Source organism: Podarcis filfolensis (assembly GCF_964270895.1).
Source record: "Podarcis filfolensis genome assembly, chromosome: 2".
In the NCBI taxonomy this organism is placed as follows: domain Eukaryota; kingdom Metazoa; phylum Chordata; class Lepidosauria; order Squamata; family Lacertidae; genus Podarcis; species Podarcis filfolensis.
Window position 1 is genome coordinate 5,008,048 of NC_139605.1, and position 12,570 is coordinate 5,020,617.

Below are 12,570 nucleotides of genomic sequence, written 5' to 3' on the forward strand. Positions count from 1 at the left end.
AACTCATTACCAAACTTAAAACCATGGAGAGACCTGGTCTGAACAAAGACATTGGATTCTTATCTCATTATACATGACAAAGCCATTTTTCACCTTCTCACCCCTTGCTTTTTCCTGTAAGACCTATTGCAGTCGTTAAGAGTCGTCAACAGGCTCATCACAGCTATCTGCCAATCACCCATTCCCACCACCCTTCTGAGTAATACCCCTCCCCACCTTCTCACTATATAGAGGGATCTGGCAACTTCTGTTTCAAGTGTATCTGAAGAAGTGTGCATGCACATGAAAGCTCATACCAAGAACTAACTTAGTTGGTCTTTAATATTTACAGAGAGAGGCTATAAAATCCAGCCTCTTAGATAATAGCCTTGTCCCAAGTGAATCTCCACCATCGTCTCTCCCACTTCCTCATTCGTCACTTCTATGGGTGCTGCTAAGTACCCTCTGTCTTTGAGCTCTTTGCTCTCCTACTTTCAAGGCTTGCCAGGCTCTAGGAGATGGAGGGTCCTGGATGCTTTCTAATGACTTCAACCAGCTGCCATTCCACCTTTTCATCATCTGCCACGAATACCCACAGCATTAAGCCTGGGCCTGACTGTTAACTGTCTCTCACTTTGCTGGGGCTTGAAGCTCATTCTGTCTGTGACATCATACACTGATGTCACAATGATACATTGGCATTGATCCATGGTAACGTCACTGGCCAATGTCACTCCTGCAACTAGGTCACCAGCAGCCTGGCTCTCCAGCAAACCTAATGTTTTAGTTCATAGCCTGAGCATGAAGAAGAATATGGAGATCATCAGGGGGGTTAGGCTGAGTGTTTACCAGTGTGCGGATGATACACAGCTCTACCTCTCTTTTAAATCGGAACCAGTGAAGGGGGTGAAGGTCCTGTGTAGTATCTGGAGATGGTTGGAAGATGTATGGTGGCCAACAGATTGAGCTGCATATGGTAGGCCATCTGAGACCCTCCATACCCACAGACTGTCTCGCCAGAGTAGTGCATGCTCTAGTTATCTCCCACTTGGACTACTGCATTCAGGTAGGTAGCCGTGTTGGTCTGAAACAGTTGAAATAAATAAAAATAATTTTTAAAAAATGTCCAGTAGCACCTTAGAGACCAACTAAGTTTGTTCTGGGTATAAGCTTTCGTGTGTTAAGTTGTGGGTGAACATATCAGATGACACAGCGATTCTTCAAACAGCTCTTGTTGTGGGTGGGGTATAAATATTAAAATAGTTGTTGCTGTTTTGATTATAAAATATGCTTTTAGTTTTTAAAAAATCAATGAAAACACAATGGTGCTGTTTCATTTATTTTACACCTCTAATGGGCCTATAATCTGATTAGTTCTTAATGTGCTCCAGAAGCAGAAATACCATTGGGAAAGCTTCTCCTAGCATGCAAAGACAGTGATTGCGGTGGAAGATGTGTTTCCTGCAACTGGCTCCTTTCATGAAGCAGAATGTGTGTTTTGTGTGGAGACACTGTTTAACTATCCAGCAACTCCATCCAAGGCTTGGTTAGGTTTATTAACTCGTTTTGTTGCCTACCACCAAAAAGTCCCAAATTACTTGCTTTCAGACCCCTGCCTGGCTGATGCCATGCTTCAGTTGGAGTCATGGCTCTGCCCTAGAGCATACAAACAAATAACAAGTATGTGAGCATGTGCAGAGTGCTTATAGCCTGAAATGAGAACAGCTTGGATTAGCTATCCCCACCCCCGCTATTTATGCTCCTGCATGTGTGGAAAAAGGATCACTGTTTCCTGTCTGCACTTAGGGGTGAGAGGATTTATCTCACAGAACATAAATAGGCAATGCAACCTAAAACCAAACAAAACTTAACATGTTAGACACTGTAAGGCAACAGAAAGATTTTCAAACCTTTATTGTGTCCCCCCCAAAAAAGTTTTTTAAAAAAGGTGTGTGTGTATATATATATATATATATATATATATATATATATATATATATGCGCTTAATCATTATTGGCATTCTAATCCTGCTCCACAAATATCAAGGAGAAGACAGATCCTGCCTCAGCTCGCAATCTAAGAGACACAACAGAAAAGTGGACTGGGAGGGAAAAGGAGATCAGCAAGTTCTGGCAGCCATTCTTAGGCTCTCAGGAGAGCCAATGTAAAGGCCATGTAGTCTCATCCCTCCTTTACCCTGATGAAACAGCTGCTGAATAAGTCCACTTATTAGGAATAACAAGTGCTGATAAACGTAGGTTATTTGTGTTTCAAAGACCAGCTGAACTTTGGTGCCTAACAAGCTCATCAGCTGCATATTCCTGCGTTGCAGAAGGTTGGACTAGATGATTCTCAGGGTCCCTGAGCAAGTGTGGTGTAGTGGTTAAGAGCGGTAGACTCGTAATCTGGTGAATTGGGTTCGCCTCTCCGCTCCTCCACATGCAGCTGCTGGGTGACCTTGGGCCAGTCACACTTCCTTGCAGTCTCTCAGCCCCACTCACCTCACAGAGTGTTTGTTGTGGGGGAGGAAGGGGAAGGAGAATGTTAGCTGCTTTGAGACTCCTTCGGGTAGTGATAAAGCGGGATATCAAATCCAAACTCTTCTTCTTCTTCTTCTTCTTCTTCCCTTCCAACTCTATGATTCATCAATTCTATTGCAAGCAGTGACAGTCCCATCAAAAGATCCTTGCGAAATGGAACGTCAGGATCACCCAGCAGGATCATCCGCAGACACCGGAACATCTGATGATCCTTCAGTCTATTTTCACTTTGATAATTGCAGTGAGGAGCTTTGTACTGTAAGTGGCGAAGAACCTCCTCCCAACCCTTTTTCGCTGCAAATGAATAGCCACTTACTGAATTTAACATTTATGTTAATAGCCTTCCTCAGCCCAACTATGTATGCTTGAAATTCTTCCAGGGAAGGAGCAATCTTCAAAGTCTGTAACAGATTTCTCTGTCCTGACTCTTCCAACATTCAGCCTCACTGGAAGCCGAATTGAATTGAATCTCTAGTTGGCTGCTAATATACAGTGGTACCTCAGGTAATGAACTTAATTCGTTCTGGAGGCCCTTTCTTAACCTGAAACTGTTCTTAACCTGAGGTACCACTTTAGCTAATGGGGCCTCCCACTGCCGCTGTGCGATTTTTGTTCTCATCCTGAAGCAAAGTTCTTAACCTGAGGTACTATTAGCGGAGTCTGTAACCTGAAGCGTCTGTAACCTGAGGTACCACTGTATTACTAAGCCAAGGCCATATATTATTGCTACTGTATAAAGCCAATGGACCACTCAGCTGATTGGGTTGTCTCATGAACCCGAACTTCTATTAGCTCATGTGAGTATCTCATGGCTTATCTCTGTGTTAGAGACCTCCATTGGATGCCAATGAATCTATAGTTCCGAAGCAGTGTGGTGTAGTGATCAGGGAGTTGGACAGGGACCTAGGACACAAGGGTTTAAATTCCTGCTTAAAGTCCAAACTTCTAGTATTATTACTGGGAAGGAGGAAAACATTTTCCTATCCATGTTATCCACAGCATGCTTATAAACCTCTATCATGTCCTGCCTTGGTCCATCATAGCTATTCTATAGCTTCTTGGACTTTACTGGTCAATGTTTCCTCAAGTTTAGCAGGGCCCAGATTGACAGCCCCGTCTTTGAGTTCTCAAAAACATGTTTTGCTCTGGCTCTGCAGCTGCCCATTGAGTCACTCACCGATTCAAGGGACTTGCAAAGGAGGTGAACCTTCTTAACCTTATAATTATCAAAATTGTGGTGATTTGTTTATCTAGTCCAGGGATTTCCCCAACGATGGCCTTGGAGTCCACAAATCACATAAGCATCAGAATCACAGGCAGAATGAGATAACTTATTGTCACAAGCCTGTAAGAAGAACAGGGTCATAAATATCAGAAGCCGAACCTGAGAGATTTGGGGCTGGCAGGGTTTGTTTCTGTGGGAGGTTTCCTTTTTCTACCTTTGCTTCTGAAGCTACTGTCGGAGTTCAGATGTGCTTCTAATGTTACTTCTTTCATAAGAGTGTACGACTCTTGCAGGCATAGCCAGGATGATATTTCTGCTGCTGCTGTTTCTGCTGCTAATGCCCCATGGAGCCAGTAGGATGCTGAAAGCAAAATGCCCATTGAACCTACATATGGAATCTGATCCGTTGAATTATTACAGGCCAGGAGACCACCTCATTAGTCAGGTCATATTTCCAGCATCTTATAGAACTTACCCATTCGACTTTTCCCAGCATCCCAAAAACACCGTTAAGACGTAAGTGACTTTATGTTACCCAGCCTCCATTCACATTTATTGCTGTTTGCCAGAGACAGCATCTAATTCCTGCCCATCCCTAATTAAACTTTCTCTCTCCATTCCCCCCCCTATTGCCTTTCGAATAAGATTTGGGGATTGAAAGTCAGCATTAAAGTACCCAGTGACCCCTTAATATCCTGCAAACAGAGAGTTTAATTCTGAATCCTTTCCCTATTTGGGGCTACAGTTTCCTTAATACAAAGGCAGCATCTAAAGCACGGTTGATCATCTCATGTCCTTCTTCCTGGAAAGCTCTTTCTAAACTGCTCCATATAAAGATAACACATTAAAGGAAAATTTGGCTTTGTAATGTATTTTTATGCAAAAAGGGTGTTTCTTCCTGGTCAATAATTAAATGTCTTTGCAGAGCTTCCCCTATTCCCGTATTCCCAACAGAACTGTCTAACTTAAATATCCCATGTGGTGTTGGTTGTATTTGGATTACATCATGCTAATCTTGCATTTGGGGATCGAAGAAAGTGTAAAAATCAGAATGTAAGGTGAAAACCTCCTTCACTTCAGACTCGCTGGAACGTTCAAATCAGTATAGGAACCTTACTAGGTAATTCCACCACCCTAAGAAGTTAAGGTGAGTAACCCAAGATAGGGCATTTCTCTCTTTCATATCTTCTCATCCTGTAAATAGTTCTTGCCAACTTAAGGAACTCTAAATTTCAATCTAATTCACCCCAGCTCAAGCTCTCCTAAATGCTACTCCTTTCTTTGTTGGTGGATCTGGGCAAGATTCTGCTCCTTCCTAGCTGCAGAGTTTCCCGTTAGATATAACTTGTATAGAGCAAGGAGTTGTTTTCATTTAATGGAGAATGGAAGGCTAAAACGATTTTTCGTGTATTCATTTATTTGCAGTTGGTCAGCAAAGGACACCTCACCAGTCCTGTCCATCTTGTTTGCAATCCAGGAGATCACCCAGTATCTTAAGCATTTAGCCAATGTCACCCTGGGCTATAGCATCTATGAGGCCGCTTATGATGTCAGGACAACTGCCGATGCCATGCTAGACAGTATTCCAAACTACAGCTGTGGAAGACAGAATAACGTGTTGGCTGTTTTTGAAGCAACTTCTTCTGAAATCCCCAGCCAGATTTCAAGCATGTTGGGCATCTACAAAATGCCCCAGGTAGGAATTGGAAGGGAAGAGATCAGTTATCTTTCATTCCTCTTTGCTGTCTCTCCAACAGTGGTGAGGAACCCCTTCATGTCCCCAGAAGTTTCTAAACTGCAAAGCCAACCATTCTGTCAATTAGCCATGCTTTTGCAGACTGATAGGATTTCTACTTCAGCAATATTCTCAGGGCCAATTTTTCCAAGGAACACAAAAGAAAAGCACCCGAAAAGAGAGACTAGGGGGAGAGGAATCACATTTTTAGAATGTGGAAAGCAATTTAGAAAACCCTCAGCCACTTCCTGTCTCCCTCCCCAGACTGTCAAGAGGAAGATATAGTTGACAGTAGCCCCTGGCTCCTAATGAGTTCTTGTTTCTCAGGAAGACCAGTGGCTGTCTGGCAGCTAACTGAACACAGAGGTTTAAGTGCTTGCACTCCTCCAGATTGTATAGATGCTTAGCAGTGCTATTTCTGGGGGGACGCAGGAAGACGCATACCCCTAAACATTTTGTGAAACTACCAGAAGAAACTACAAATGTTTAGTGGCTTCCTTTCCTTTCCCAGTGTTTCCTGAGTATAAGACGGAAGCGAGAGTGCCCCTAAACATATTTTTTAGAAAAAAAGCACTACTGTTTAGCATCTGCCTCTCATTCTTTGCATTGTGGCTCTAGGAAGAGTTTGGGGTGCCATGACCCCTGAAAACCCCAGATGCCCTGGTCTGTCTCAGTGTCCATTGGAGCCACTTCTCTGTAAGCTCCAGGTCCTCTTCTGAACATGATTACTCCATCAAAGGCATGGCATACATGCAGAAGCCTCTGGTTAGCTACTGTGAGAAGATGGGCCTTTGGCCTGGTCATGCAATGAGGCCTTTCTTGTGTATTCCTGAAACCCTGACACCAATCCTTTTCATACTAGATCAGTTTTGGCTCAGCTGCTCATGATCTGAGTGACAAAACCCAGTTCCCTTTTATCTACCGGATAGTCCCCAAAGAAGAAACCCAGTACATGGGGATTGTCAAGTTGTTGCTATATTTTGGGTGGACGTGGATCGGTCTCTTTGTTCCAGACAATGACAATGGAGAAAGGTTCCTAAGAGCCTTCACCCTTCTGCTGATCCGGAGTGAGATTTGTGTTGCTTTCTTGGAAAAAATTAATCTTCTGAAACTCTCATACTTGCATTTTAATGTATCTGCCTTGAGACAAGTCAAGGTGTTTGTTTATTATGGGGACTCTGAGCACAGAATTTATCCAATCATGATGTTACAAAGAATTCATGAAGTGAGGAAATCTCAGAGGATAGTCTGGATCACAACAGATCTTCTGGACATTGATGAGATGTTGTTTGGTGGCACAGATTACTTCCAGCCTGCCCAAGGTTCTTTGTCCTTTGTAATGAATACAAAAAAACGGACAGAACATGGCTACTATACTCGACTTTCATTTGAAGCTACAGCTGCAGTTGCAGAGTTTTGGTCAAGAGCATTCAGTTGTACATGTTCAAACAATGTGCTATCCGTGGAGGGTTGGACAAGATGCACAGAAAAGGAAACATTGGAAACTTTGTCCCAGAAGGAGATGGGGGCAATCTGGTCTCAAGACCGCTACAGCACTTACTACGGCATCCAGTTTGTGGCCCAGGCCTTAAATGTCGCATATTCATCCAGATCCAAATGGATGTTAATGGCGAGTGGAGGAGACAGATTGGAACTTCAAAGGTTGCAGCCATGGAAGGTCTGTCCTCTCCCCTTTTTTGCAAATGCTCTCTGGAATGCGTTTCAGATTGTATATTCTTTGTAGTTTACGTCATTGTTATTGTTAAATATGTTTAGGTTTCCTATGCCCTGTCTTTAGTAAAGGTAAAGGTAAAGGTACCCCTGCCCGTACGGGCCAGTCTTGACAGACTCTGGGGTTGTGCGCCCATCTCACTTAAGAGGCCAGGGGCCAGCGCTGTCCGGAGACACTTCCGGGTCACGTGGCCAGCGTGACATCGCTGCTCTGGCGAGCCAGAGCCGCACACGGAAACGCCGTTTACCTTCCCGCTAGAAAGCGGTCCCTATTTATCTACTTGCACCCGGAGGTGCTTTCGAACTGCTAGGTTGGCAGGCGCTGGGACCGAGCAACGGGAGCGCACCCCGCCGCGGGGATTCGAACCGCCGACCTTTTGATCGGCAAGCCCTAGGTGCTGAGGCTTTTAACCACAGCACCACCCACGTCCCCTTGTCTTTAGTAGGACACGTTAATAAGGATTTTTTAATTGTTCATCTATTTTTGTGGTTCTTCTATACTTTGAAAATTGATTAAAATCATTTTTTAATACATAATTTGGGAAGGTTGGGAGGAATCTTTCAAAGCACAAAATAAGCTATGAAAAATTGTTAAGGAGCATTCTCTTACATAAAGCTTAATTAATTAATTACTATATTTAGTTCATAACATTTATATATTGCTTGACTCCTGAAGAAACCCTCAAAGCACTTTACAAAAAAGTTAAAATGAAAAAAAATTCACTAAAGAAAACCCTTATTTAAAACACAGAAAGTTGAAATCACAAGTGGATCGGTTAAAGCCAATTAAAAGGCTTGTTAGCTTTCTACAGTTGCCAAGTGCTTGCTAGGATGTGTCCTCTATTTGTGATTATTTGAGTCATATTTCCTGTGAATTTATAACCTGATAAAGGACCAGTCGTAATGACCAAAAGGTCATCATTTAGCTGACCCAAGGCCTCAATGTCCTTGATTAAGGACCATTCTCTCAGGACTGGTAAGATGTCTGGAACCTTACTCAATTTTCCAAGAAAAACAAGACTACGCCTCACAAAATATCCAAAGTCATGAAAAGCTTTGCTCAATCATATACCCATTTACTCATTTTCTCACAAAATCTGGATATCATGTTTTCTAAAGCTGGTGTTTTCTCTGCCAATCTAGCTTCACACTTTCTTGAAAGAAATCTGGATTTCGAATTCATCCATAGGAGGGATGTATTCTGATCAGAATGGGGAGCTGACTGCCAACTTTGATATCGTGAACTGGGTCGTATTTCCCAATAGATCTCACAGCAGAAAGAATGTTGGCAGCATCGAGGGACAGGCATCCTCCGACACAAAATTCTCCATTAAACCAGGAGCCATTGTTTGGCCTGGCAACTTCAGCAAGGTCATTGCATTCATTCATTTATCTGTTTATTTATTGTACAGTGGTACCTCAGGTTACATACGCTTCAGGTTACATATGCTTCAGGTTACAGACTCCGCTAACCCAGAAATATTACCTCGGGTTAAGAACTTTGCTTCAGGGTGAGAACATAAATCGTGCTCCGGCAGCACGGCCCCATTAGCTAAAGTGGTGCTTCAGGTTAAGAACAGTTTCAGGTTAAGTACGGACCTCCGGAACGAATTAAGTACTTAACCTGAGGTACCACTGTACTTATATCCCACCTTCTATCTATGGAGCTTCATGGCTACCTGGAAATTTGAACCTTAGTCTCCTGGGCTCTCTTACAACCCTCTTACCACTATGGCACAACTGGCTCTGGTTCCCTTGCTGTGACATCTGTTAAGTTCTGATAATATGCTGATAGGGGCCATTTTCAGCTTAACCCTGAGTGAGCCTTGTGCAGAGAGATCCCCTCTCCTGGTTGTGTACACAGCTGCTGTTTTCCCTCTCTGTTTTCCCCTCTCTTTTTTGCATAGCAAATCAGATGGAGAAGGGCAAAGAGTGGAGAGGCTGCTCTTACACTTGCATTTTCATCTATCCCTCTGAGTGGATGAACAAGGACATCAATGGGCCAAAATTGGCAGTGTGGCCCTAGCTGCCATGTGGGCTTTATCAGCTGCCCAATAACGGTGACTGCTTATAAAAGCACAACAATACGCACCATAGTGTATGGCTGCCATTCCTCCGGGATGTCTTGGACACATCTGGGAATGGGCTGCCAAAATGGCACCCAGACACAACTTTTTGCTGAAACAGCAAAATGTCCTGGAAAACCCAAACGTATGGCAAGCAGAGTGATTTTTTTAAAAATGATTGAAAATTCAAAGAAAAGCCCAAAACATTTACAAAGGGGAAAAATAAAGCTCAACAACTTTGTCCAGAATATGGCAACCTTTTCACAGTGACAAAAAGAAAAATAAATCTCAAATGCAGTTTAAAAGGCCATAGTTTGTTTAATCCTTTGTGTTCAACAATATTTGTGTTAAACAATCAAAAATGAAACTTTATGTCAGAAAGAAAATGAGCTCTCCACAGTTCTACAAAATTTTTAAGGGTCTCACTCCCATTTTAAAGCTTTCTAGCCTGGTCGCAGTATTCTAAAAATGATTTTTATTTGACCATGTTTTTAGCCAGGGCCTTCAGATGATGTCTGTAATTTATGCTGATCTCCTTGGGTGCTCCTTTTCCTTCTTTTTAGGTCGTGCCTCGTTCAAGATGCACTGAAAGCTGTCGCCCTGGATATGCCAGAGTGGCTAAAGAAGGGGAGGCCGTTTGCTGCTATGATTGTGCTCCTTGTGCGGAAGGGACAATCTCCGTTCAGGAAGGTGGGTGACTCCAGAGGAAAGGGAGAGGCAAGATTTCAGGGGGTTCCAGGGATCACCCAGGGTTCATGCTCTTTTGGAAAAATGAAGACTCAGGGGAGACTGCTGTAGCTTTAAGAAATATGATTTATTTGCATATTTACACCTTCAGTCTGCATGGAGGAAGTCCAGATCTTAGCACATGATCAAGAGCGACTTGTTTACCATAGCAGTGCAGCACTTGAGTGGAAGAAATCTCTTTTTTAAAAAAAAAAAATTATTAAAGTTTTCAAAGCATTACAAAAAGAAAAAAGAAAAAAGAAAATACAAAATAAAAATGGTTAAAAACAATTCGATCTTTCCGTATCTTATCTTTCATTTGCTTGTTTCCCAGACCTCCTCACACCTCCCTTTTTTGTATTCCAGTTCAATTTATTGGTTCAGCAAATCCTTTCCCTCTTTGTTTTATCCTGATCTTTAATCTTAATATATTGTAGCTTTAAATTATCACCTGTTAACAATCCATTTTTTCATATTCCTTTATAACATTACTGCTAAAAATCACTTAACTTCAATCCAACATCATTCTAACATTCATTAATTTTGCAATATTTCTGTAAATAGTCTTTAAATTTCTTCCAATCTTCATCCACCGACTCTTCTACCTGGTCTCGGATTCTGCCAGTCATTTCCGCCAGTTCCATATAGTCCATCACCTTCATCTGCCATTCTTCCAGGGTGGGTAGATCTTGTGTCTTCCAATACTTTGCAATAAGTATTCTTGCTGCTGCTGTGGCATACATAAAAAAAGTTCTATCCTTCCTTGGCACCAATTGGCCGACCATGCCCAGGAGAAAGGCCTCTGGTTTCTTCAGGAAGGTATACTTAAATACCTTTTTCATTTCATTATATATCATCTCCCAGAAAGCCTTAATCCTTGGGCACGTCCACCAAAGGTGAAAGAATGTACCTTCAGTTTCTTTACATTTCCAACATTTATTATCGGGCAAATGATAGATTTTTGCAAGCTTGACTGGGGTCATGTACCACCTGTATATCATTTTCATAATATTCTCTCTTAAAGCATTGCATGCCGTAAACTTCATGCCTGTGGTCCATAACTGTTCCCAGTCAGCCATCATAATGTTATGTCCAACATCTTGTGCCCATTTAATCATAGCAGATTTCACAGTTTCATCCTGTGTATTCCATTTCAACAGCAAGTTATACATCCTTGACAAAGTCTTAGTTTTGGGATCTAACAGTTCTATTTCCAATTTTGATTTTTCCACCTGGAATCCAATTTTGTGGAAGAAATCTCTCCCAACCAGCCTCCAGCCAGCCTAGCCAAAATGGGCACCTCCTTGTTCTCTACCTTTTTCTTCCCAGCACACCTTGCTAAAGACTGTATTTTCCTGACACCTCAAACGCACACACCATCACCATGGCAACCTCTGTCAGAAAACAGACAGGTATGGATGTAAGAATTTTGTTAGTAATTCTGAAGTCATTCTTCTTCTCTTCAGATGCAAAGCATTGCACCAGATGCCCAGAAGATCAGCATGCAAATCAAGCAAGAGACAAATGTGTCCCCAAGACTATAACATTTCTCACTTATGAAGAACCCTTGGGGATTGTCCTGGTGTCCTTTGCCCTCTTCTTGTCCTTGACCACTGGCATTGTGAAAGGAATCTTCATTAAATACAAGGAAACTCCCATAGTCAAAGCTAACAATCGGGACTTATCCTATATCCTCCTCAGCTCCCTCCTGCTTTCCTTTTTGTCCTCCTTCCTGTTCATCGGCCAGCCAAGGAAAGTGACCTGCCTCCTCCGACAAACAGCCTTCAGCATCATCTTCTCGGTTGCCGTCTCTTCTGTTTTGGCAAAAACCATCACTGTGGTGCTGGCCTTCCTGGCCACAAAACCAGGGAACAAGGTGAGGAGATGGCTGGGGAAGAGTCTGGCCAACTCCATTGTCCTTTCCTGTTCCAGTATGCAGGTTGTCATCTGCAGCGTCTGGCTGGGAGTCTCCCCACCCTTCCCAGACTCCGACATGCACTCCCAGGCTGGAGAGATCATCCTTCTATGCAATGAGGGATCTGTTGCCATGTTCTACACTGTCCTTGGCTACATGGGCTTCCTGGCTGCCATCTGCTTCACGGTGGCTTTCCTGGCCAGGAAGCTGCCTGGGTCCTTCAATGAAGCCAGGCTGATCACCTTCAGCATGCTGGTCTTCTGCAGTGTTTGGGTGTCTTTTGTTCCCACCTACCTGAGCACCAAAGGGAAATTGATGGTAGCTGTGCAGGTCTTCTCTATGTTGGCCTCCAGTGCTGGGCTTCTGGGCTGCATCTTCCTTCCCAAGTGCTACATTATCATCCTCAGGCCTGATCTGAACACAAAGGCACATCTAACTACAAAAAGTGATGGTGGTAGTGTCTGATTCTTAGCTTCTTTGATGATTTTTGGCTTCACATAAAATACTATGTTGTTAACGTGGACCAAACACTACTGTCAGGATGCTGTCAGCAGCTTCCAGCTGGTTGCCCAGGAAAGTATAAAGACTTTGGTCATCTTGGTCTTCCTTTAACAGCACTTTACTCTCCTACTTTTAAGGCTTGCCAGGTTCT

At 43.0% G+C, this 12,570-nt stretch overlaps 2 protein-coding genes across 6 annotated transcripts in view; both read left to right on the top strand.

Annotated features, from left to right (window-relative positions):
* LOC310756502 (vomeronasal type-2 receptor 26-like) overlaps positions 1 to 12,570 on the top strand; it is an 80,714-nt gene that overhangs the window by 47,048 nt on the left and 21,096 nt on the right. The gene's annotated exons all lie outside the window — the stretch shown is intronic.
* Positions 377 to 12,562, top strand: LOC310756513 (vomeronasal type-2 receptor 26-like). 3 transcript variants are annotated; one of them, XM_083600714.1, is made up of 7 exons: positions 377 to 1,045; positions 4,039 to 4,261; positions 5,171 to 5,441; positions 6,343 to 7,158; positions 8,355 to 8,582; positions 9,841 to 9,967; positions 11,470 to 12,562. In XM_083600714.1, the coding sequence occupies exons 2-7, from the start codon at positions 4,050 to 4,052 to the stop codon at positions 12,381 to 12,383; spliced, it is 2,568 nt and encodes an 855-aa protein (XP_083456840.1). In that variant the 5' UTR covers positions 377 to 1,045; positions 4,039 to 4,049; the 3' UTR covers positions 12,384 to 12,562. The 3 variants fall into 3 exon arrangements, with proteins under 3 accessions (XP_083456840.1, XP_083456841.1, XP_083456842.1); XM_083600715.1 differs by lacking the exon at positions 4,039 to 4,261; XM_083600716.1 differs by lacking the exon at positions 4,039 to 4,261 and having other exon boundaries at positions 377 to 898.

What these genes read in the sequence shown, in the direction of transcription:
- LOC310756513 (XM_083600714.1), top strand. Translation starts at nt 4,050, where the DNA reads ATGATATTTCTGCTGCTGCTGTTTCTGCTGCTAATGCCCCATGGAGCC. An exon ending in GCATCTACAAAATGCCCCAG is followed by an intron (nt 5,442 to 6,342) that starts GTAGGAATTGGA and finishes TTTTCATACTAG; the next exon opens with ATCAGTTTTGGCTCAGCTGC. An exon ending in GACAATCTCCGTTCAGGAAG is followed by an intron (nt 9,968 to 11,469) that starts GTGGGTGACTCC and finishes TCTTCTCTTCAG; the next exon opens with ATGCAAAGCATTGCACCAGA.